This window comes from Mustela lutreola, chromosome 10 (assembly GCF_030435805.1).
Source record: "Mustela lutreola isolate mMusLut2 chromosome 10, mMusLut2.pri, whole genome shotgun sequence".
NCBI lineage: Eukaryota > Metazoa > Chordata > Mammalia > Carnivora > Mustelidae > Mustela > Mustela lutreola.
In genome coordinates this window covers 50,262,619-50,289,840 of record NC_081299.1, presented here as the reverse complement: position 1 = coordinate 50,289,840, position 27,222 = coordinate 50,262,619, and the positions used below count along the sequence as shown (strand labels likewise).

At 37.5% G+C, this 27,222-nt stretch overlaps 1 protein-coding gene and 1 long non-coding RNA gene across 11 annotated transcripts in view; one reads left to right on the top strand and one right to left on the bottom strand.

Moving 5' to 3' along the window:
- The window catches only part of PATJ (PATJ crumbs cell polarity complex component), a 377,446-nt gene that overhangs the window by 252,851 nt on the left and 97,373 nt on the right, over positions 1–27,222 (bottom strand). For 9 of the 10 annotated variants that reach the window (XM_059135624.1, XM_059135619.1, XM_059135627.1 and 6 more), the window contains 4 exons: positions 24,182–24,391; positions 17,884–18,003; positions 15,565–15,960; positions 3,488–3,611 (listed from right to left, as the gene is read on the bottom strand). In XM_059135624.1, coding sequence (XP_058991607.1) covers positions 3,488–3,611; positions 15,565–15,960; positions 17,884–18,003; positions 24,182–24,391 — 850 coding nt within the window. The remainder of the gene's footprint in view (positions 1–3,487; positions 3,612–15,564; positions 15,961–17,883; positions 18,004–24,181; positions 24,392–27,222) is intronic. The other variant, XM_059135623.1, reaches the window with a different exon arrangement.
- On the top strand, positions 239–25,499 carry LOC131809079 (uncharacterized). Its single transcript, XR_009345050.1, has 4 exons — positions 239–370; positions 15,999–16,187; positions 21,485–21,574; positions 25,219–25,499. It is a non-coding gene; the product is annotated as an uncharacterized LOC131809079 (long non-coding RNA).

Genomic DNA, 27,222 nt, shown 5'->3' with positions numbered 1-27,222 from the left:
GGTGTCTGACACACTCACTCTTTACAGAGCTGCTCACCCAGTACACCATGGTACCCAGAGCCCATAGAACAAATCGAGTCCTCGAGGGCCTATGCAGGTTTTGGGCAAGGGCCATATGGGTGCACAAAGGTTAAAAAAACAAAGGAGCTTAAAAAAAAAAAAAGTTCCTGGACAAATGGAGGTTAATGTTTATAGAAGAGGAATGGGGGAAATTTTCCAAAGGTTTACACTTGGTGAGGTACAAGAACAGAATGGTCAACAAAATAAAGGCAAGAAGAATCCGAGCAGAGGGGAGGGTGGGTTATGTGTACCGAGGCCACTGCAGGAGGGAGGGAGGGCTGCGAGTTGCAATGCTGCTGAATAACCACAGGTAAGTGGCATTTCACTTTCTCATTCAACAAATATTTCCTGAGCACCTGCTACAGTAACACAATCAGATTGCCTTGCTTTCCAGAAGCCCAGTTTATAGCAAGAGCTGGGGATGCAAATGCATAAGTGTGTGTGACTCTTGGGTGCAATGACGGACTCGCCCAGGTTTCCCTGGAGGTACCACCCAGGCAGGGGCAGTCAAACATCAGGAAACAGAACTATTTTCTGTCTGAAATCTAAAACTTAAAACACTAAGTGTATTACTGATTGGGAATTTATCATATGTGCTTCACCTTATGAATTATGCTAATTTATAGGTTCAGTTTCACAGCTCATGAAGGGTAGAGGCTCTTCAAGGCTACAAAATGTTGGCTTAAGTATAGGCTCAACAACAGCCCTTTACACATAAGGTTCTCAGAAATAATTTTCTAATTAATTGTTCAGAAAAAGAAATTTAATTGTTCAAAGATAAATTGAACATCGCCTGTTACTAATAAAGTGGTCAAAGAGTCACAGATTTGACAGAGGGCTTAAAGAACACTTAGCCCAAATCTTTCATTTTATAGGTGAGGCTTGGAGAAGCCTGCGGGATTGCCTGGTGACGCAGAGGGACCCGGGACTGAAAGAGTCAGCCGTTTGCCGGACAGGATCTCAAAAGCAAAATCAAATCTTGAGTAGAATGAAGTCAGTATGGATGCCACTGAAATCCGTGTCAGCTCTGTATTAATAATTTCTCAGCCTACCTACAGTTAGCATTAATCCAAACTGTCATGCCTACTGCACAGCATCCTAGAGGCTTTCAAAAAATTTCCTTAACAGCATGTAGTTACGAATGCTTTTCTGGTGAGGACAGATCTAACACATACAAGTCTAACTTCACTCCCCAAACTATAATCTCTAACAAAAAAAATCAACTCCCAGGGCCTTGCAAAGTATTAGGTTAAGGCAGTGTAGTGGGCAGACTGGGGACCTCTCTAAAAGACAGACCCAACCACGAAACTGATGAATGGGACCTTCCTTTGATTAAAAAAATGTCATTGTGGGTATAATTAATTATTGTAAGATGAGACCATCCTGGGCTACCCAAGTGGGCCCGAAATCCAATGACAGATGTCCTTATAAGAGGCAAAGAAGAGAAGACACAGGGATAAGAGAGGACAACAGTGTGAAGACAGAGGCAGACATCACAGTGAAGCAGCCATGAGCCAAGAAAAAGGTAGAACCACCAGAAGCAGGAAAAAGCAAAATTTCCCTCAGGCCTTCAGAGACAGCACAGCATCTTGATTTAGGACTTCAGGCCTTGAGAACAGTGAGAGAATTAATTTGTTGTTTTAAGCTACCAAGTTGGTACCAATCTAGTAGAGCAGCCCTAAGAAACTTATCTAGGCAGCAGAAGTCAGAGGAAGGAACTTTAAGGTCACTTAAATAACACACAGAGCAGAGTTCAAGAGGGACTATTTTCCTGTGTTCTTCCCAGCTCTGCTGCTCCTCCCCACACATACTCACCCCTATTAGCCAGTCTATCCTTTTAATCCTAACAGCACAAAGCAGTGAATGATTTTCAACCAGGAGCAATTGTGGCCCCCAGGGGACATTTGGCAATGTCTGGAGACACTTGATTTTGATCATGACTCAGAATGATTACCACTGGCATTAGGGTTAGAAGGCAGGAAAGCTGCTGAACATTCTACCATGCCCAGGGAAGCTCTCCTCAGCAAAGAGTTACTTTGTCCAAAATAGTAATGACATTGCTATCAAGTATCAATGACAATGAACAGATATGGCCTATTAATTCAGTTATTGCTTCATTTGTGCCATGAATCTTCTCCATGTACTTAGAGGACAACAGAAATGTGGTAAATTTTTAAAAACAGTAAAATGGGACACTTGTGGGAGAAAAAGTCCCATTTTTATCTGAGTCACGATTAGTTATGTGTCATAAAAAACTGGATAAACTCTGGATAAAATCTAATCTTATATATTCAAAACTAACTACCTATGCTGTGTTTTGACTCACAGGGAATTGACAACTGTTATCATCTCATAGATGACTCCAGTCTTTTTTTTTTTCTGAGAAAGCAAGCAAGAGTGAGTAAGGAGAGGCAGGCAGGGGGAGAGAATCTGAAGCAGGCTACGCACTCAGAAAGGAGCCCAACACTAGGCTTGACCTCACGACCCTGAAATCACGACCTGAGCTGAAATCATGAGCCAGACACTTAACCAACTGAGCCACCGACTGATGGTTTCAATCTTTAACACTAAGGATTCCATTTTTCACAATTCAACAGAATGCTGAATTCACAGAAATCATTTTATCACCTTCTATAGTGCACTCTGGCTCTACAATGCATTACTATACAACTAAGAACTGCCCAAAGAGAAAGACTTCCTATAAACAGACTCATAACACATGAAGGACAGCATAAATCCTGAACAATGGCTCTATAAATCCCAGTGCTGTGAAAGAACTTAACTGTCTCACCTAGGGATCTTAATAATATAACAGCCTTTGATATTTTAGTGTTGGATGAAGAAAAATTATGTTTCAAAGTCAAGTTTTCAAAACTGCATAAGAATCAATATTGGGGGTAGGCAAGGAGAGGCACTATACTTTTAGGATTCTTTAATGGAAACTAAGTTATTAATGCACCAAAACTGACCATAATATATGGCTATATGGCTATAAAAATGTTTCATAAATGTTTAAAATATGCCTCTCTTTATTAATATTTAACAACCCCATTCATTGAGCTAACAGTATCACTTAATAGCATCAGAGGTTTTTAATACATATTAGTAGAGACTTATTTCAGATTAGCACATAAGGTACTAGTTTTAGTTTTAATCCATACAGCTCATAAAAAGCAAAATCAACTATTGAAAATACAGCCCTCACAGAAAACAGAATCTGAAACTTCTCCATTGACGTAAGAGCCATGTTTATTCTTTCAGATAGATTAATAAACTTCTAAATCTTCTTTCAGTAGATTAATAAACAGATTTAAATTTGCATCATAATGAGTGAAAATATGACAGTAAGAGTTATCGTACATAAAAACAAAACTGAGAGATTGCAGAATAATGCAATTTGTGTTTATGAGAAACAAAAACCACAAACCTAAATCCAGACTGCTTTTTGTTAATGAGTTAAGATTTTCCAGATCATCAAATCTGCCTTGTTGACTGTTTCCTTCAGATGAGGGTATGGAGGGTAGGGAACTGATGCCAAAATTTTCTTTCATCTTGAGAGGAAGAAAGAAATGCATTAGTACTGTTTGATAAAGTAAGGAACATTGTAATGTTGTTCAAACCATGTAACCATGATAGCAGAAAACTGGCCCTACAAATGTATCTGCAAAGTAACAGGTTAATACAATATATTTCTTTTTTTTTTTACCCTGGATTTTTCTTTAACAACAACAACAAAAATACTTATTAATGTTTCATAAACATTAATGAGTGGATTTAAGTAAATGATCAGAAAGGTATAAGAATAAAGATCTATCCAACCAAGAATGGTCAATGGCTAACATACAACTAACTCATGGGTCATGTTGGATCACAACCTCAAAAGCTTCACCAATGATCTCAAAACAACTTGGTGGGGGATTTTCATAACTCTAAGCTCTTGCTTCGCCCTCTCTATCACTTTTATCTGCCTGGCGAAAACCAAATTACCCAAACCTAAAATAAAGCACAGTCCATGATTTTTGAGCTTTCTGCTTGTTTTCCTTTGATACATATCTTCTCTGGTTTCCAAAAGTTATAATCTTCCAGAACATACAATCTTCACTAATATATTTTATATATTTTATATTTTATATTTTAATAATATATTTTTAAAATATCTTACTTATTTATTTGAGAGAGAGAGCATGAGCAGGGAGCAAGGAGAGGGAGAAGCAGAGGCTCGATCCCACGATCCTAGGATCATGACCTGAGCTGAAGGGAGATACTTAACCAACTGATCCACCCAGGCACCCCTATTATTGTATCTTACAAACTTTTATAGGCATAAAATGAAATGATACCATCAGGGCCACCAGAGGGACATACCTCAATTAAGGTGAGTAACACTTATTCTCTATTGTTGGAAATTTAAGTCATTTAAAACTAAAAAGGTGAATGACATCTTTTACATGGTCCATTGTGTACATTAAGGTTATACTGGTCAAACTTCAATGGTTAGAGAAGAATGTCTCATAAATTGATGTACCAAATACTGCTAACTTTTTCCATTCAGATTATGAATATAGCTAAGTACAGAACTCTATCAGATATCCAATGGAGCTTACAGAACACAGAATTCTACTCAAATATTAAATTGGGGTGAGAAAGTAGCTACAACAACCTAGCTGTCTATAGAATAAAAGAAGCAAGAAGAATTTCTTAGAGAGGCAATTAAGGAGGAGATGATAGGCACTGAGTACTTAGAAGACATTTTACAGCAAATTTTGGACTTAAAAAATGTTAATGGATGGGGCGCCTGGGTGGCTCGGTGGATTAAGCCACTGCCTTCGGCTCAGGTCATGATCTCAGTGTCCTGGGATCAATCCCCGCATCGGGCTCTCTGCTCAGCAGGGAGGCTGCTTCCCCTTCTCTCTCTGCCTGACTCTCTGCCTACTTGTGATCTCTCTCTCTGTCAAATAAAATAAATAAAATCTTTAAAAAAAATGTTAATGGCAATTTTGTAACAGGAATAAGAGAATTAATATCTGAATCTGAAATTCAATATAGAGAGTTAACCCCTTAGGAAAATGAGTTTTTCTAAATAAAGAAGAAAATAAGAACATATAATCAGTCTTAGGTAACTAACCCTTAGGCAAGAGTCAGATCTTTTGAAAAGTGTCAAAAAATTTAGACACCCCTCCAGAGAATATATGAAGGTAGCCAATGAGCATATGCAAAATTGCTCAACTTTTCCTAATAATAGTAATTAGAAAAATGTTTATCAAAACCACAGTAAGATATACTACTTTGCACCTTAAAAAAAAAAAAAAAAAAAAAAAACAGAAAACAGGTATTGGGGCACCGGGGTGGCTCAGTGGGTTAAAGCCTCTGCCTTAGGCTCAGGTCATGATCTCGGAGTCCTGGGATCAAGCCCCACACTGGGCTCGCTGCTCAGCGGGGAGCCTGCTTCCCCCCACACCCCCACCTGCCTCTCTGCCTACTTGTGATCTCTTTCTCAAATAAATAAATAAAATATTTCAAAAAAGAAAGAAAGAAAACAGGTATCGGCAGGCACGTGGAAAAATTAGACAATCTGTGCACTATGGGTGGGAATATAAAATGGTTCAACTACTGTGGAAATAGGACAGTGGTTCCCCCTCAAAATTAAAGAGACTTGCCATATGGATCTAGCAATTTAACTTTTGGGTATATACACCAAAAAATTTTAAAAATAATCGTTTGAACAGATACTTTACACCAGTGCTTGCAGCAGTATTATTCACAGTAGCCAGAGGTAGAAATAATCCAGATGTTCGACTGATAAATGGTTAAACAGACTGGAATATACATACATACATACACACACACATACAGTGGAATATTATTCAGCCTTATAAAGGGAGAAAATCGCAAAACATGCTATAATGTGGATGAACCTGAAAGGCATCATGCTAAATGAAATAAGCCTCACACAAGAAGACAAATACTCTATGATTCCACTTAAATGAGGTACCTAAAGTCATCATAATTCTTAGAGAAAGAAAGTAGGACTATGGTTGTTTGCCAGGGGATGAGAGAAGGGGAGAATGGATAGTTACTGTTTAATGGGTACAGACTTTCAATCTGGGAAGAATGGAAAAGTTCTGGAGATGGATGGTGATAATGGTTGTATAATAATGCAAGCATATTTAATGCTACTGGAACTGTAAGCCTAGAAATGGTTAAAGTGGTAAATTTTACGTACAGTAGCCCCTCCTTATCTGTGGGAGATATATCCCAAGACTCCCAGTGGATGCCTGAAACCAAGGATAGAACCAAACCCTGTATATACTATTTTTAACTCTATAGACATACCTATGATAAGATTTAATTTATAAATTAGGCACAGTAAGAGATTAACCACAATAACTGATAATAAGAACAATTACATTGTAGTAAGAGTGGTATAAATGTGGTCTCTTTTGCTCTCAAAATATCTTAATATACTGTACTCACCCTTCTTTTTATGATGATGAAGTGAGATTATAAAATGCCTAAGTGGTAAGATGTAGTGAGGTGAATGATGCAGGCATGTGGTTTAATTTATAAATTAGGCTACGGCTAATTTATAAATTAAATTTAGGCTACGGCTGCTTCCAGACCTCAGCTGAATGCAGGTAACTAAAATTGTGGAAGTGAAACCAGAGATAGGGGGTGGGGTGCGGGGATAGAAGGGACTACTGCAAAGTATATTTTACTACAAGTAAAAGTAAAGAACCAGATCTAGAAGTCTTGATGGTTTTATCCTTCAACTAAAATGGAATAAGAGAGTAGTAGAGAAAGGTAAATCTAAGTAGTTGGGTAGTATTTGCACTCTACAAATACAGATATATCTGTAGCCGAAAATGGGTATTATAATGAAGACAGAAGTGATAATGTTACTCAACCCTTCTGGAAGGCACTCTTTAAAGGAGTACTGAGAATTACATATTTTGTAAGGTATTCAAATGTTTTAACAATCTACCCAAGGCTTGTAATATTAGATAATAAATGTTCATCTTATGAGTACCCTTCTGACAGGAGGGCAAATAAAGATTCAAGTCCATCCTGATCTTATGTGTGTAACTGTTATAGAGAATTAGACCACTCTATCAAAAATATGCTACTCTGGCATAAAGATTTTCTGAGAGGGCAAAAAAAAGAGAAATAGCACTACAGAAAAGCTATATTCCCGTGACTGTTAATCATCAAAGATGAATCTAGATTTTTTCCAGCCTAGAGATGGCAGCAAGAGGAACATACTAGTAAACCTAACTAAAAAAAGCCCTTATCTTCCATCAATTTCCCCCTTATAATTACCTTCCTGCAGCTCTAACCCTAAAACCTAAACTCCTCTTCCTTTGTCTTGTCACTTCTCAATAAATGTATCATTCTTTGTTAAGAAGCTATATAAGCCCAAGCTCTAACCACCACTTTGAGTTACTCATTACTGAGTTTCTACTGCGTAAGTGCATGCCACACTAGTTAATAAATTGTTTTTCTTTTGTTACTCTTTCATCAGCTTCATTTCCAAGGCCCCAGCCAAAAAACCAATAAGGGTAGAGGAAAAACTTTCCTCCTTTACACTGCCATCATTGTGGAGTTCAGGAAAGGAGGAAAAGAATGCCCAAAACAAGAAGATATAATTATTTAAAGAAAATAAAATATTGTGCAGACAAGACATATTAGGGCTGAAAGTGATTTTTTTAAAGAGAGAGTGTATAAGTTGGAGAGGAGGGGAGCAGAGGAAGAGGGAGAGAGAAAGAATCCCAAGCATGGAGCCCCAGGTGGAACTCAATTTCACAACCCTGAGATCATGACCTGAGCCAAAACTAAGCGATGCACATTTAACCGACTTAGCCACCCAGACACCACTGTGGTGGAAACAAGTTTAATCAGTGCCATTTTAGAGAGTTTATAGGTCACCTCACAGAATCAGAAATAGAAAATAAAAAGGAAGCCAGGAAATTTAACACAGATTTAGTAATTAGGATGCATGTCTTTCAAATTGTGAGCAATGAATGTTGTTAGAAACAAGCTTTTTAAATAGCACTTTAACAAACAACAGAGTAAATGGTTATACAGTGAAGATCATCACTATGCACTTACAAAGGGAATTTTAAGCCTATTGTTATGCAAATGAGTACTTGAGAGGATAAAATTCTGACTGATAGTATGGATTCAAAAATTACTGTATCTCGGTACTGAGTCAAGATGGCGGAGAAGTAGCAAGCTGAGACTGCTTCAGCTAGCCGGAGATCAGCTAGATACCTTATCTAAAGATTGCAAACACCTGAAAATCCATCGGCAGATCGAAGAGAAGAAGAACAGCAATTCTGGAAACAGAAAAACAACCACTTTCTGAAAGGTGTTTTCTTTTTTTAAAAATTCTTTTCTTTTCTTTTCTTTTTTTTTTTTTCTTTTCTTTTTGTTTTTTTTTTTTCTTTCTTTCTTCCTTTTTGAACCTCTTTTTATCCCCTTTCTCCCCACTCACGATTTTGGATCTCTTCTAATTTGGTTAAAGCATATTTTCCTGGGGTTGTTGCCACCCTTTTAGCATTTTACTTGCCCCTTCATTTACTCTTATCTGGACAAAATGACAAGACGTAAAAATTCAACACAAAAAAAAGAACAAGAGGCAGTACCGAAGGCTAGGGACCTAATCAATACAGACATCAGTAATATGTCAGATCTAGAGTTCAGAATGACAATTCTCAAGGTTCTAGCCGGGCTCGAAAAAGGCATGGAAGATATTAGAGAAACCCTCTCGAGAGATATAAGAGCCCTTTCTGGAGAAATAAAAGAACTAAAATCTAACCAAGGTGAAATCAAAAAAGCTATTAATGAGGTGCAATCAAAAATGGAGGCTCTAACTGCTAGGATAAATGAGGCAGAAGAAAGAATTAGTGATATAGAAGACCAAATGACAGAGAATAAAGAAGCTGAGCAAAAGAGGGACAAACAGCTACTGGACCACGAGGGGAGAATTCGAGAGATAAGTGACACCATAAGACGAAACAACATTAGAATAATTGGGATTCCAGAAGAAGAAGAAAGAGAGAGGGGAGCAGAAGGTATACTGGAGAGAATTATTGGGGAGAATTTCCCCAATATGGCAAAGGGAACGAGCATCAAAATTCAGGAGGTTCAGAGAACGCCCCTCAAAATCAATAAGAATAGGCCCACACCCCGTCACCTAATAGTAAAATTTACAAGTCTCAGTGACAAAGAGAAAATCCTGAAAGCAGCCCGGGAAAAGAAGTCTGTAACATACAATGGTAAAAATATTAGATTGGCAGCTGACTTATCCACAGAGACCTGGCAGGCCAGAAAGAGCTGGCATGATATTTTCAGAGCACTAAACGAGAAAAACATGCAGCCAAGAATACTATATCCAGCTAGGCTATCATTGAAAATAGAAGGAGAGATTAAAAGCTTCCAGGACAAACAACAACTGAAAGAATTTGCAAATACCAAACCAGCTCTACAGGAAATATTGAAAGGGGTCCTCTAAGCAAAGAGAGAGCCTACAAGTGGTAGATCAGAAAGGAACAGAGACCATATACAGTAACAGTCACCTTACAGGCAATACAATGGCACTAAATTCATATCTCTCAATACTTACCCTGAATGTGAATGGGCTAAATGCCCCTGTCAAAAGACACAGGGTATCAGAATGGATTAAAAAACAAAGCCCATCTATATGTTGCCTCCAAGAAACACATTTTAAGCCCGAAGACACCTCCAGATTTAAAGTGAGGGGGTGGAAAAGAATTTACCATGCTAATGGACATCAGAAGAAAGCAGGAGTGGCAATCCTTATATCAGATCAATTAGATTTTAAGCCAAAGACTATAATAAGAGATGAGGAAGGACGCTATATCATACTCAAAGGGTCTGTCCAACAAGAAGATTTAACAATTTTAAATATCTATGCCCCCAATGTGGGAGCAGCCAACTATATAAACCAATTAATAACAAAATCAAAGAAACACATCAACAATAATACAATAATAGTAGGGGACTTTAACACTCCCCTCACTGAAATAGACAGGTCATCCAAGCAAAAGATCAGCAAGGAAATAAAGGCCTTAAACGACACACTGGACCAGATGGACATCACAGATATATTCAGAGCATTTCATCCCAAAGCAACAGAATACACATTCTTCTCTAGTGCACATGGAACATTCTCCAGAATAGATCACATCCTCGGTCCTAAATCAGGACTCAACCGGTATCAAAAGATTGGGATCATTCCCTGCATATTTTCAGACCACAATGCTCTAAAGCTAGAACTCAACCACAAAAGGAAGTTTGGAAAGAACCCAAATACATGGAGACTAAACAGTATCCTTCTAAAGAATGAATGGGTCAACCGGGAAATTAAAGAAGAATTGAAAAAAATCATGGAAACAAATGATAATGAAAATACAACGGTTCAAAATCTGTGGGACACAACAAAGGCAGTCCTGAGAGGAAAATATATAGCGGTACAAGCCTTTCTCAAGAAACAAGAAAGGTCTCAGGTACACAACCTAACCCTACACCTAAAGGAGCTGGAGAAAGAACAAGAAAGAAACCCTAAGCCCAGCAGGAGAAGAGAAATCATAAAGATCAGAGCAGAAATCAATGAAATAGAAACCAAAAAAACAATAGAACAAATCAACGAAACTAGGAGCTGGTTCTTTGAAAGAATTAATAAAATTGATAAACCCCTGGCCCGACTTATCAAAAAGAAAAGAGAAAGGACCCAAATAAATAAAATCATGAATGAAAGAGGAGAGATCACAACTAACACCAAAGAAATACAAACTATTATAAGAACATACTATGAGCAACTCTATGGCAATAAATTTGACAATCTAGAAGAAATGGATGCATTCCTAGAAACATATAAACTACCACAACTGAACCAGGAAGAAATAGAAAGCCTGAACAGACCCATAACCAGTAAGGAGATTGAAACAGTCATTAAAAATCTCCAAACAAACAAAAGCCCAGGGCCAGACGGCTTCCCGGGGGAATTCTACCAAACATTTAAAGAAGAACTAATTCCTATTCTCCTGAAACTGTTCCAAAAAATAGAAATGGAAGGAAAACTTCCAAACTCATTTTATGAAGCCAGCATCACCTTGATCCCAAAACCAGACAAGGATCCCACCAAAAAAGAGAGCTATAGACCGATATCCTTGATGAACACAGATGCGAAAATACTCAACAAAATACTAGCCAATAGGATTCAACAGTACATTAAAAAGATTATTCACCACGACCAAGTGGGATTTATTCCAGGGCTGCAAGGTTGGTTCAACATCCGCAAATCAGTCAATGTGATACAACACATCAATAAAAGAAAGAACAAGAACCATATGATACTCTCAATAGATGCTGAAAAAGCATTTGACAAAGTACAACATCCCTTCCTGATCAAAACTCTTCAAAGTGTAGGGATAGAGGGCACATACCTCAATATCATCAAAGCCATCTATGAAAAACCCACCGCAAATATCATTCTCAATGGAGAAAAACTGAAAGCTATTCTGCTAAGGTCAGGAACACGGCAGGGATGTCCATTATCACCACTGCTATTCAACATCGTACTAGAGGTTCTAGCCTCAGCAATCAGACAACAAAAGGAAATTAAAGGCATCCAAATCGGCAAAGAAGAAGTCAAATTATCACTCTTCGCAGATGATATGATACTATATGTGGAAAACCCAAAAGACTCCACTCCAAAACTGCTAGAACTTATACAGGAATTCAGTAAAGTGTCAGGATATAAAATCAATGCACAGAAATCAGTTGCATTTCTCTACACCAACAGCAAGACAGAAGAAAGAGATATTAAGGAGTCAATCCCATTTACAATTGCATCCAAAACCATAAGATACCTAGGAATAAACCTAACCAAAGAGACACAGAATCTATACTCAGAAAACTATAAAGTACTCATGAAAGAAATTGAGGAAGACACAAAGAAATGGAAAAATGTTCCATGCTCCTGGATTGGAAGAATAAATATTGTGAAAATGTCTATGCTACCTAAAGCAATCTACACATTTAATGCAATTCCTATCAAAGTACCATCCATCTTTTTCAAAGAAATGGAACAAATAATGCTAAAATTTATATGGAACCAGAAAAGACCTCGAATAGCCAAAGGGATATTGAAAAAGAAAGCCAACGTTGGTGGCATCACAATTCCGGACTTCAAGCTCTATTACAAAGCTGTCATCATCAAGACAGCATGGTACTGGCACAAAAACAGACACATAGATCAATGGAACAGAATAGAGAGCCCAGAAATAGACCCTCAAATCTATGGTCAACTAATCTTCGACAAAGCAGGAAAGAATGTCCAATGGAAAAAAGACAGCCTTTTCAATAAATGGTGCTGGGAAAATTGGACAGCCACATGCAGAAAAATGAAATTGGACCATTTCCTTACACCACACACAAAAATAGACTCAAAATGGATGAAGGACCTCAATGTACGAAAGGAATCCATCAAAATCCTTGAGGAGAACACGGGCAGCAACCTCTTCGACCTCTGCCGCAGCAACATCTTCCTAGGAACAACGCAAAAGGCAAGGGAAGCAAGGGAAAAAATGAACTACTGGGATTTCATCAAGATCAAAAGCTTTTGCACAGCAAAGGAAACAGTTAACAAAATCAAAAGACAACTGACAGAATGGGAGAAGATATTTGCAAACGACATATCAGATAAAGGACTAGTGTCCAGAATCTATAAAGAACTTAGCAAACTCAACACCCAAAGAACAAATAATCCAATCAAGAAATGGGCAGAGGACATGAACAGACATTTCTGCAAAGAAGACATCCAGATGGCGAACAGACACATGAAAAAGTGCTCCATATCACTCGGCATCAGGGAAATACAAATCAAAACCACAATGAGATATCACCTCACACCAGTCAGAATGGCTAAAATCAACAAGTCAGGAAATGACAGATGCTGGCGAGGATGCGGAGAAAGGGGAACCCTCCTACACTGTTGGTGGGAATGCAAGCTGGTGCAGCCACTCTGGAAAACAGCATGGAGGTTCCTCAAAATGTTGAAAATAGAACTGCCCTATGACCCAGCAATTGCACTATTGGGTATTTACCCTAAAGATACAAACGTAGTGATCCAAAGGGGCACATGCACCCGAATGTTTATAGCAGCAATGTCCACAATAGCCAAACTATGGAAAGAACCTAGATGTCCATCAACAGATGAATGGATCAAGAAGATGTGGTATATATACACAATGGAATACTATGCAGCCATCAAAAGAAATGAAATCTTGCCATTTGCGACAACATGGATGGAACTAGAGCGTATCATGCTTAGCGAAATAAGTCAAGCAGAGAAAGACAACTATCATATGATCTCCCTGATATGAGGAAGTGGTGATGCAACATGGAGGCTTAAGTGGGTAGAAGAAGAAGAAATGAAACAAGATGGGATTGGGAGGGAGACAAACCATAAGTGACTCTTAATCTCACAAAACAAACTGAGGGTTGCCGGGGGGAGGGGGTTTGGGAGAAGGGGTTGGGATTATGGACATTGGGGAGGGCATGTGATTTGGTGAGTGCTGTGAAGTGTGTAAACCTGGTGATTCACAGACCTGTACCCCTGGGGATAAAAATATATGTTTATAAAAAATAAAAAAATAAAATAAATAAATAAATAAATAAATAAATAAAAAATTACTGTATCTCAAACAACCTACATGAAAATTAAGATGATATATTCTGAAAACTGTATTAAATGACGGGAAGGTGCTTCTAGTGATAATGTATTTATGGACATAAATATGCACTGAAAACAATGGTCATTAAATGTGAGAATAGGCCAAAAATTTAACATTTGGGAGTTTAAAAAATGTTAATGCTTAAATTTATAAAGTAAATACTGTGAATGGACCTGTGACTATTTAGTCTAGAACCCTAAAAGTTTATATACTAAAATGGGCCTCTATTTCAGCTTGTCTTATATTTGGGTAAATAGAAAATTTTCTTTTTGTAGATGAAAGGCACAACAAGAGAGTATTTATGAATATTCACTAATCTGTGATTAGAATTTGCTCTGTATAACTGAATATTCTGTTTGGGTTCGAGTACTTACAGATACAGGAACGGGACTGGCAAGGAAAGAAAGCACCAATGTCAATGGCCAACACACCAGGTGATTCTCTGTCACCTCTGTCCATATCCAGGCATTATTCACATAATCACAAAACATCTGTTCTCTGTTAGATTACCCACAGTCCACTAATCCTCTTGCGTTCCATTAAGCACAGCTTGTATAGCACCTTGCATAGAAGAACCCATAGCATTTGCAAAAGGGGGGAAGAAGGATAGGTCTGAGGAAGGAGAGAGCAAAGAAACTAGCTCTATGGGCCCTCTGAGAGAGCAAAGTAAAGCATGCTCCCTACAACACTGCAAAAAAGTTGCTGATCTCAGTGTGGGGAGTACTGCACTGTATCTAAACATACTGCTAAATGACCTTGTAAAAATATACCCCTAGGATCTCCTACATGAGTCAGTGAGCTCCTAGGTGAGTCAGCTGGTTAAGCGTCTAACTCTTGATTTCAGTTCAGGTCATAATCACAAGGTCGTGAGATCAAGCCCCGTGTTGGGCTCTGCACTGATCATGGAGCCTGCTTAACTCTCTCTCTCCTTCTCCCTCTGTCCCTATACCCTCTCTCTTCCTTTCAACAAAACAAAAAAACAAAACAAAACAAAACACTTCTATCTAATAATTTTCTTTTCATTTCCCTGGAAGTTAATCTGGGACATAAAATGAACAAACAAACCTAAAACATTAAAAATGTCCCTAATAAAAATGTCCAATTGATGACCAGTTAACCCTAATTTTTAATTTTATAAAAATAAAGTTTATTGGTGATCCATAGCAAGGACAAACCTACTGAAATATAATGCTTTCATGCCAAATTGAAAATAGACAATAACACAAACATAAAGATAATTTTTAAGAGTTCAGAGACCTTCTATTTAGTATCATACATAACACAGAAAACAGTGTGGATAAACAAGACATAAACAACGTATCTTGAGTCAATTTTGCCTTGATTTTCCTTGATAAATATAATACACAATATGAGAAATATGGAGCCCTGTCTCTCTGAGGGAATAAAAATAAAAATCACAAATGGCAAAAGAACTCTTCTTTGAAATGGATAATCTGGAGAAGCACATCATTAAAAAAAAAAAAAAAAAAAAGGCAAAACCCCCTATAAACCACCATAAAAGGCAATTGCAGCTTACTGACTCTTATCAGAAGTTGTGTAATACAGAAAAGATGAGTTTATACTTAGTTCAGCATTACACTATGTGGTACACCTCGGAAAAATGATTAATTACAAAAATTATATTTTCCATTGCATTTTGTTCTTTTGAAAGTTACATAATTTTGGAACAGGGGTTGGGAGGCAGGGGAAGGAGGAGGGAAGTAGAAGAGCCGTTCTCATCCCTTACCATGTTTTCCGTGCTGTAGCCGTACTGCTGCGCCTCCGGGGAGTACAGACTCACCATGGATCTCGCTCCCTGAAGCTCAGGTGGTGCACTGTCACGCAACCACTGAGTGCCAAAGTGAAGTTCCTTCGCAGAGGGAACAGGAGCAGCCTCTTGAAGGTGTGATGAGAGATACAAGTCCACGGACTGCAAGTGATCTTGATATAGCTCATATTCGTCATCAACAAGCATCTCTCTTTCTTCCCCCATCTCCTGCAATCTAGGAATCAGAAATTCATGCATCTCCCAGGCCTCCTTGCTGTGGTCTATCTCTTTCTGTTCGGACTGAAAAGCCTTTCCCAAATTGAGGAATGGCTCATCTACAAGTTCTTCTTTATAATAGGGTTCATCTCTAAATTCCTGTAAATAAAAGTGGCAAAAATTATTTTTTTTTGCAGTGGCACTCTACGGGGATTCGTTAGGAAGTTAACCCGGACAGAACCTCAGTGACTATATTCCTCGCCCAGGCACAGTTACCTGGAATGGCTCTCCATTACAAAGGAGGAGAAATAAGTGCTCCCTCCCACACAACCCTCAACGCAAAGAAAGCAACAAACAGTAAGAGGCAGCAATCGGCTCTCGGCAAGGTGAGTGACTATTCCAAAAGGTCTGTTACACATTAACCACCTGAAAATTCTCAATCAGAAATAGAATTTTGTTAACCTGCTGCACTGAACATTTGGCTCATACATCTTATACAGAAGTAGTGCATAAATACGGAAATGCATCATATCTAAGAAAGCAAAGATTTAAAAAGTCAGGACTTTCAAGCTTATGTAAAACTCAGATGGAATTATGGCTACTGAAATTATCAAAAAGCAGTATCTATAAAGATATGGGACGTATGTCCCAACTACCTTAAGTATGACTATTTTATAATATGCCCTGAAATGTTTATTTAATTTATTTATTTGACAGAAATCACAAGTAGGTAGAGAGGCAGGCTCCCCGCCAAGCAGAGAGCCCAATGTGAGGCTTAATCCCAGGACCCTGAGACCATGACCTGAGCCGAAGGCAGAGGCTTAACCCACCAAGCCACCCAGGCACCCCCAGAAATATGTTTTTTCAACTGTACTGAAATTATATGGCAAAAAGGAATGAAAATAGTATGCTTTTTAATTAATTTATATTTCACTACTTAGAAGTACATACAACTAAAACTAGTCATACATGTGCAGAAATTTTGCTGAGTTCCTAGGCAATGCCTGAGCAATGTATGGATTTGCAGAGCCTCTAACATAACCCTGGGGATCCTGAAGAGTGCTAAGCACAAGGAGGCTCAATTCCTCTTGGGAGATCAATGACATTTCCTACAGACCCCTATTCACTAAATATTACCAAATGCAAATTCATGGAATGAATCTACTACTTCCCACCTTTAAATTATTATAGTGTTATCAAATATTGCAAGCCAGCTAATTTTTTTACAGGTGTGTTTACTCTATATTTGAAGATGTCATACACTTATGAAATTTTAACAAAAAATGTCTAAAATAAAAAAAAAAAAGACCCACAATGTATAGTATAGAAATAAATATCAGCTTGAGGCACTGTCAATAAATTATGCAAAGACTATCACCAGACGGTTGTTATCAGTTAAGGCAATACCATACTCTACCTTCAAAGAGCAAAATAGCCACAATTCATATTTAGAATAAAAGAGGAAAAGCTTCAAAATACACTTCCTAAAATTAAAGTGGAAAGGAAGGTTTGACTAAATAACTCTTCTGTAGGAAGTATTTGGTAAGAAGTCCTTTAGTATAGCTCTGTTTTCTACAGCATTTTAAATGCATGCCTATTTTCAAACATTGTGTTCTCGCCTCAAAATTTTAAGAGTATATCTGTAGTATAAAATAAGGTATGTTTGTGCTTTGAAAATGCCTTGTATCTGGCCTTTGTCATTTATGAAGCCACTGAGATACAAGAGGGAAAACAGTTCATTTAAAAAAAAAAAAAAAAAAAAGCGGGACGCCAGGTGGCTCAGTCCTTAAGTATCTGCCTAAGGCTCAGGTTATGGTCCCAAGGTCCTGGGATGGAGCCCCGTATTGGGCTCCCTACTCAGCTAGAGGCCTTACTCTCTCTCTGCCAACCCCCCTATTTGTGTTCCCTCTCTCACTGGCAAATAAGTAAAATATTTTTAAAAAATTAAAATAAAATAAAATAAAAAAGAGGATCATTTAATTTATATCTCTTTAGCCAAGAGTGAGAACAAGCTGTTGTCTTCTTTATAGAAATGTTAGCTCACAGCAAACCATTCAAATACGAAATTGATTGACTAAATACCTTGGGTGCTTCAAGTATTAAAGATGAATTTATGTCATGAATTGTTTCCGAAAGTTCAGTCTTGTCTTCATCGTTGTTTGAATGTAAAATATAATGACTTTCTTCCTCTTTATCATCTTCCTGAAAACAGAAACGATTTTAATTTTATTTTTTTTTAAATTTTATTTATTTGAGAGAGAGAGCGCGCACTAGAGAGCAATGTGGGGGGGGGGCGGTGGAATGGAAGAGGGAGGAGCAGACTCCCTGCTGAGTAGGGTGTCTACAGGACTCAATTCCAGGACCTTGGGATCATGACCTGAGCCAAAGGCTGAGGCTGAACTAACAGCCACCCAGGCACCCCTGGAAAAAATATTTATTTATTTATTTATTTATTAGCACAATTGTAGAGATGCTTTTGTCAACATGAAGCTATCTTTTACCAAGATATAACTGACACATAACATTATACAATGTAATAATTAGATGTATGTATATATTGCAAAGTTGTAATAAATTTAATTATATCTAAAACTTTCGAAATACAATATGGTCTTGCTAACCATCCCCAGGTACATTACATCCCCAGGACATATTTATCTTATGACTGGAAGTTTGCACCTTTTGATGACCTTCACCCATCTTACCCACCCCTTCCCACCTCTGGCTACTATAGGAAGAACTCTTATAATCAAGAAAATACTCTTGAACTCTCTTCAGATTAATTCTCATCCTTCCATTAAGTGCAAGGACACAATAAAACTTATACAAATTGTTTCATGAGAACAAACTTTTCTTTAATAATTAAAAAGAATTCCATATTTGTGTCAAAGCTTCTCATTCTTTTCAAGTATTCCTAAAACTACATGCAAAAGAATAAAACTGGACCATTTTCTTTCACCATACACAAAAATAAACTCAAAACGGATTAAAGACTTAAATGTGAAACCTGAAACCAAAAAAATCCTTGAAGAAAGCATAAGCAGTGATCTCTCTGACATCAGTTGTAGGAACATTTTTCTAGATATGTCTCCTCAGGCAAGGAAATAAAAGCAAAAATAAACAATCAGGGCTACATCAAAATAAAAAGTTTGTGTACAGCAAGAGAAACAATCAATGAAATTAAAAGCCAGCTACAGAATACAAGAAGGTATTACAAATGACATATCCAGTAAAGGGTTAATATCCAAAATATATAAAGAACTGATACAACTCAACACCCCCCAAAAAAATCCAGTTAAATAATCCAATTTAAAAATGGGCAGAAGACATGAACAGACAGAAGACATACAGATGGCCAGAAATACGATATGATCTAGTAATTCCACTATTGAGTATTTACTCAAAGAATAAGAAAACACTAATTTGAAAAGATACATGCACCTTTATGTTTATTAGAACATATTTACAATAGCCAAATTTGGAAACAAGCAGCTCAAATGTCCATCAATAGATGACTGGATAAGGAAGATGTGTTGTATAAATAAACAATAGACTATTATTCAGCCATTAAAAAAAAATGAAATCTTGCCATTTGCAACATGGATGGAGCTAGAGAATATAATGCTAAATGTATTAAGTCAGTCAGAGAAAGGCAAATACCAAATGATCTCATCACTCATACGTGGAATTAAGAAACAAAACAAACAAGCAAAGGAAAAGAAAGACAAACCAAGAAATATACTTTTTTTTTTAAACGATTTTTGTTTATTTATCTGACAGAGAAAGCGAGCGAGCAAGCACAAGCATGGGGAGCAGCAGGCAGGGGAGAAGCAGGCTCCCCACAGAGTAATAAGCCCAATAGGGGGGGCTCGATCCCAGAATCCTGGGATCATGAACCAATCCGAAGGCAGATGCTTAATCAACTGAGCCACCCAGGTGCCCCAAAACAAACTCTTAACTATAGAGAACAAATTGATGGTTACCAGGATGGGGGGGGTGGATGGAGGGAACAGATGAAGGGCACTTACCGTGATGAAAAATTAATAGATAGATAGATAGAGAAATAGATAAATGAATAAGTAAATAAATAAACTTTAAAAAAAAAAATTCAACAGAAGTACACATTAGAGTTTCACATGTTTGTCAGATATAAGATCAAATTACCAAGTCAGTATCATTACCTCTACTTCAGCAATAGCTAGTTTGAAAATGTAACAAAAAATAAGACATTATTCACAAAGTGGGAGAAAAAGCAGTAAATTATCTCAGAATTACGCTAAAAAAGACTGTACAGCACATTTAAGGAGAATAGAGTAAAAGAAGATTTGACTAAACAGAAACATACTATGTGGGGGGAAGTATTCCTTAAATTCAAAAACAGACCAAAAAAGGAACTTAATATTAAAAAATATCATATGGGGCACCTTGGTGGCTCAGTTGTTAAACATCTGCCTTTGGCTCAGGTCATGATCCCAGGGTCCTGGGATTGAGCCCTGCATTGGGCTCCCTGCTCAGTGGGGAGTCTGCGTCTCCCTCTCTCTCTCTTCTGTGCCCTCGCTTCTGTTCCCTCTCTGTCAAATAAATAAAATCTTAAAGAAAAAAAAAAAAAAGAAGACTTATCAGTATAGGGACACTTCTATGGCTCAGCTCGTTGAACATCCAACTCTTGGTTTTGGCTCAGGTCATCATCTCAGGGTCATGGGATTGAGCCCCATATAGGGCTCCGTGCTTGGTATGGCATATGCTTGTGATTCTCTCCATCCCTGTCTGTCCCTCTTCCCACTCACACTCTCACACTCTCTCTCACTAATAAATAAATAAAATCTTTTCAAAAAAAAAAAAAAAAGGAATAAAAGAAATGTATCAGTATATACAGGATAATAAAATTTTTAACAAAGGTACAGTACACTTGCCATCTGAAAAGTTTCAGACATCTTGGTGTCTACCAGCTCAATAGCAGTCCTAGGTCAGAACATAGCTACCATTTATGAAGTCCTAGCTCTAAATCATGATCCATGGTAAACACTTCATATGCTTTGTCTCAACTTGATCTTCACAGCAATCCAAGTCAGGGCTTTATATTTTGTATTTATATAAAAATAATGGCAAAATATATATATACTTATGACACTACGTGCCAAACATTGTTTTAAACATTTTAAATATTCAATTTAGTATATTCATTAACATATTAATATACATTCTAAAAAGTAGGTAGTCTTATTAACCCTAGTTTACAGATGAGTAAAAAATTACATGACTAATCATTTACACACCCAGAATTGGAACTATCTGGCTTTACGGTCTGGGATCTCAACTATGTCATGCAGTCCCCACATTACAGACAAGAAGTGGGAGCTGATGAGGTTAAAGAACTGGTCCATGGACACGCAGCCTTGCAAGTCACAGAACTAAGCAGAAACTCACAGCTGTCTGGCTTAAGAACTCCATCGCCACCTCTGACCTATTAGTTTCAAAGATACAATGCAGTTTTTAAAGTCAGTTCATTAATTTTTCTGGATCTGGTATATTTAAGATGAATTTGTAGAACTGAGAAGATAAACCCCATTCATGATTAACATGAAACTATATAATATGAAACACATTATATAGACAATGTATATCAATATAATACCTGACTTAATAAAAAATTCATGTTCTCCTAACTTTTATATATTCATAGTCTTTCTGGCCCAAGATGACTTTGGGCCACCTTCTTCAGTTTCTTCCCTCCTTCTGCAGAGGACTAAGTGAATGCTCATTACGTGATAAGGTAAGTGGCCACCAAGCGGGCCACCAGAGAGACTGAGACCTTAATGAAGATCTATATGTATCACTATTTACAGCTCATGAGCAAACAGTTTGGCTAAAGGCTCCCGGAAATTAAAGAAGGAATAAATGGTAATTCCATTAATTTTTTTAAAAGATTTTATTTATTTATTTGACAGAAAGAGAGTGTGTACATAAATAGCCAGAGCAGCAGGCAGAGAGAAAGGAAGAAGCAAGTTCTCCGCTGAGCAGGAGATCTGAAGCGGGACTCAATCACAGGACCTTGGGACCATAACCTGAGCTGATGACAACAGCTTAACTGACTAAGCCACTCAGGCACCCCTCTACTAAGAATTTTTTAGAGTCCTGAAAGTGACCTTTGTCTTTATCCCTTTTGTGGTTTCCCACTCCCCTATTCAAAAAGGGGAGCCTAGGCAAAGGTCCACCTCACAATTACGACGTTCCAAAACCCTCTCAGAATGCGGCTCTGATATCCTGAGGTCTCTTCAGCTCTCCCTCCACCAGAAACAGCCCAGGAATCTGCACCCAGACAGTAACAAAGCTCTGATTTCTATATCACCTGACACATCCCTCAAGTGCTTCAGAGTAAAGTCATGCTGTTTAAGGCCTCCAGGACATAAATAATTTGGGATTTCCTCTGGCAGCCCAAGTAACCCGGCAAGTACTCATCAGGGAAAATCGAGACAACAACCCCCTACCCCTGCCACAACCAAGAAGATGAGATCTCCATAAAGACATCAAGTTCCTCCCTGCAAATTAATTTGTCCAGAAATCAAACTAGGCAACTCCTGGTGTCTCATGTTGGCTATGGCAACACCCATACACCAAATATAGAAGACAGAGTCAAGAACTTTGATTAGCTATATGCTATACTCCATTTTGAAATATTTAGAGTGTCTCATAGTATAACATACCGGCATCTTTATGGGGAATTCATTAAGGCCATGTTGAGTATCCCCAACACATAAATACTACATGTAATACAGGAGTTATCTCTATGTATATATCTATACCTACATATCTGTAAATGAAGATATTTATCTATATTTACCTATACATATGGACATGTGTGGTATGTTAACATATTCATATAGCTTATTAATACATTTCATAGAAAAAAAGAATCTTAGAGTTAAGAAAAATTTTAGGAGTCCTCTAATCTTGGTCAGTCTTCAGAGATGAAAAAATGGGCTCAGAGAAGAAAGGTAGTATAATGATGATCAAATTACTAGGACAGGGGCACCTGGGTGGCTCAGTCATTAAGCGTCTGCCTTTGGCTCAGTCATGATCCCAGGGTCCTGGGACTGAGTACCGCATCAGATGCCCTGCTCAGCGGGGAGCCTGCTTCTCCCTCTCCCACTCCCCCTGCTTGTGTTCCCTCTCTCACTGTGTCTCTATCAAATAAATAAAATCTTAAAAAAAAAAAAAAATTTACTAGGACAACGTTTCTCAAAGTGTGAAATTCTTCATCAGAATTATAGGGGCAGATCCCTCAACAGCACATCCCAATGACTAGATGAGAATCTCTGAGGGTAGGACCTCCAAAACTGCATTATAGCCAACTCCCAGGTGATCCTCATGTATATTACATATCTTTGCATTGAAACCTACTGGGCTGACTCATAGGAAAGGTAGAAACAGAGTCCAGGCTTCACACTTTAAACAGAGTCCAGTTTAATACTTTACTAAGACCATCTCTCTGTTTTCAGAAGGGCTGTCTACAAACTAAACTCACAAGTTAAATATACAGCACTGTGGTCTGAAGCCCCCTGAGTTTATACCCCAACTCTGTCCCTTACTAGCTACATCACTGAGGATAAACTGGTCAACTCTCCATGTCCTGATGGCCTCATCTATAATCTCTTCAAGTTGCCAGGAGGATTAAACTAGTTTATACATGTAAAAGTTTTAAAATACTGACATACAGTAAGCACTCAAGAACATCTTCATACTGCTTGCAAATTATCATCAAGTATTTTGTTGCATTGGGGAACCTCAGAAGCACCCTAATTGTAATATGGCCCTTAGTCATAAACACAAATCTGACCTGGTACATAAGGATAAGCAATAAGAGAACTTCAAGATGACCTGACCACATGGAGTTCTAGTTGCTAGGGATTATTAAAGCACTTTGATGGGCAGAAGAGCATATTCAAATCCCATTGCTACGGTTAAAACAATATAGTTAACTGCATTTTAACGTATCATGCCGTCTCAACATCATTTCCAAGTGAAAGTTAAAATGCACAGACTTTTGAAATTTACATCATAAGGAATATGATGAGAACGTGCAGATCTTTGCTAATATTATGAAGATAAAGATAGTAGTAAAAGCTAAAGGACTAGCAACATTAGTAGCTACTATTTATATAACAACGTGCACGCACTTAATCTTTAGTCCCCAAAATCATATGAGACAGATATTACGTTTCTAACTTTTTAAGTCAAGGACCTAAGAAACTTCTCTTAGGACACAGAGAGAATAAGCTGTGGAAGAGGGATTCGAAACCAGGTTTATTTGTCTCCAAAATCCATGTTCTTAAGTATTACACTATTATCACGTCCTACATTAACAACATTGAACACTTACCACCAAGGGCTTACAGATGCCGAGGCGTACAATGCCTGGCGGCACAGCTTTCAACACATCCACAGCTTCGGCAAGTGTGGTGTTTTCCAAACAGCATTCATTAACTGAGACCAGGCGGTCCCCAGGTAATAGCTCTCCCCCTCTTTCTGCAACACCATCTGCCACCAGGGAACGGATCACAATCACTGATCTTGTGGGATCTAAAGGGTCCTGAGGATCAAGCCAAGAAGAAAGAGAAGTCAGTTTCTGAAAATGCATAGACTCATGAATCTGATTTCACTATTTACAGTAAGTACCCAGTATTCTGGGGATATTCCTCCAAAGAGGTCAAGAATCTATTACAGTATCACTCTATACATCCACACAAATATCATTTTATATTAAGGTAGAAACATCATCTTAATAATTTCAGCTATGTGTCTGAGGGATCAATACCTACAAATTTCTTTTTTGAACTTTCGGTGACTGGTATTTTATTGAGCCACAAGAAGCCTGATGACAGTTGAACAAGACTCTGACATCCTCACGCATAGTCATATTATAGGCCAAAGACAAGTCTGCTCTTGGGTAGTAAGTAGGCTCTAAGAGAAGGAACTATGGTAAATGAAACTTCAAGTTTTATGTATTCCACCAGTATAAAACCCTCATGCTAAATCAATGAAGTTCAAAAAAGATATGGAATCCATGGAATATTCCACTGTATGAAAAAAGGAGCTTAAAAATAACACAGCTACAATTTATAACATATAAGTTGTAACATGGTATAGGGACCCCTTGGTGAGAACTATTCTGATACAAGAAAATAAGCATCACTTTATGAACAAAACCAATGTGAAAATAATTCTGATCCACTGGAAAGGCCCCATTTTTCTTTTTATTTAGCAGCCTGAAAGATAATGTTGACATTCAATAAATGCATTTGATTAATAAGAATTTATAGTCCATTATTTTTTATTTTGTTGGACACTGATATATAGTACTATGTGTCAGGCTCTATTTTAAGTGCTTTACTCTAACACTTGTCTATGTTTCTACAGATGAGGGAACTGAGGCTCAGAAAGCTAAGGAAACTTGCCAAGATTACCCATCTGGTAAGTGGCAGAGTTAGGATTCAGATCCAACCAGGCTGGTTCCCAAGACCTTCTCTTAACTACCATGCTCTGCTACTTGTTCCACATTAAAATAATGGTACAACTACTAAATCTCAAACTTAATGAGAGAAAAAAAAATAATCAGACCTCAGGTGAAATACTTGTTTTTATTTTGTTCCTACTGTTTCATTACATACATACTGTTCCATAAAGGCAAGGTGTAGTAACACAAGATTCTACTACTGTTGAACTCTTCCTGACAAATGAGAGACTAACGGCCATGTTTTATGTTAGAATCAGAAGACTTTGTAATTAACAAAGTGAGAATCTGCCAAGTTCCAGGCTGTCAGTTTGAAGTGGCTGATGGTTCTTTTGAAGTTTTCTGATCCACTTTTCATAGACCTCTGTGTTTTAGATATCAAGGTTCATTTTCAAGTACTATATGGAATTTTAACCAAATATATATAAATCAAAAAAAGCGACACAGCTAATTCCTTGAAAAATGCCTTCAAACATAATTTATCTTACTCTCCTTAACCTTGCTTCTCTGCTCCAAGGTCAAGAGATTCTTGGTATATCTCTAACATGCTCTGATGTATAACACCTCATATTCAGGAAGAGGATGGAAAGTAAAAATAGTCAGGAGTACTCAGTAACAAAGTATACAGTGTTGAACTATAATTACACCAATACTTTCAAGTAGAGGGAGCTATTGCATAGGAAGAGAAAAGAAAAGAACAACAACAAAAAAAAGTACAGTGGTATATCAGCAGGCAATCAGCGCAGATATAAAAGAGCTGTCTATTTTGTCACCGGCAACCATGAATCACAACACACTTTTCATTCTGAAATATGAAACCATTACATTTTAAGTTTGACACACTAATAAATAAGCTGTACAATTATGTCCTTCATTTAGGATGTCAGTTTGTGATGAAAGGCTTTTTTATTAGGGGGGAAGAGAAACTACATAATAGCATATTCCCCTCATGAAATGCACAGAAAGCAACCAGCATTACTTCATATTAATAATTACTAAACTTTCCCAGAGAAAATTGCAACAGTAAAATATACCAAAAGCAAATAAATGATTTCACCAGCTTGGTACAAGCAATCTCTGCAGTTTCATGGAACACCAAATCAAAAAGCACTACTTTTACCCCAACTAGATGAATAGGTTTTCAAAATGCAACCAGCTGAAATGATAATTAGAAACACTTCAAAGAAAGATTAACCGGGCAATAACAGAAATGGAACGATTAATAGATTTCCCTTATTACAAAAAAGTCACGGTAAGCATTCATTTATACAAAGTACAGTCTTCTTTTGGACCTTAAACTATACCAGGTGTGCTTGCTTACTAAAATTTATTCAGGCTTAGACCTCTAGTTATTCTCAACACTAAGTCTAATCTACCACCCTTTTTCCTTTTCCTAGAGGAGAGAACTCAAGGGTCGCTCCTTTGTCCAAAAAAAAAAAAAAAAAAAAAAAAAAAAGGACAAACCATCCACTTCTGAAGATGCTCCATTATGTATAATCACTATTTCATTTTCTGTGATGACTTTTCTGATGGTGTGATTTCTTAGGTAGCTGAATGAAGTTGCTTTAATGAGGAACAGTCATTTCCTTTCATCTTCATCATATTTAGTAGCTGCCCTATGGAAAAAGAACAGCTACTGCCTACTGGGATGACAGCTATTCTTTTTATTTTTTTTTTAAGGCACAACCCTACTTTATTTTTTTAGTTTTTTAAAATTATTATTATTTTTGCTTATTTGCCTTTTTATTTTTTTATTATCATAAAATGTATTATTTGTTTTAGGGGTACAGGTCTGTGATTCATCAGTCTTATACAATTCACAGCGCTCACCATAGCACATATCCTCCCCAACGTCCATCACCTAGCCACCCATCTGACTGCTATTCTTGAGGCTTTGCTGCATTAAAAAA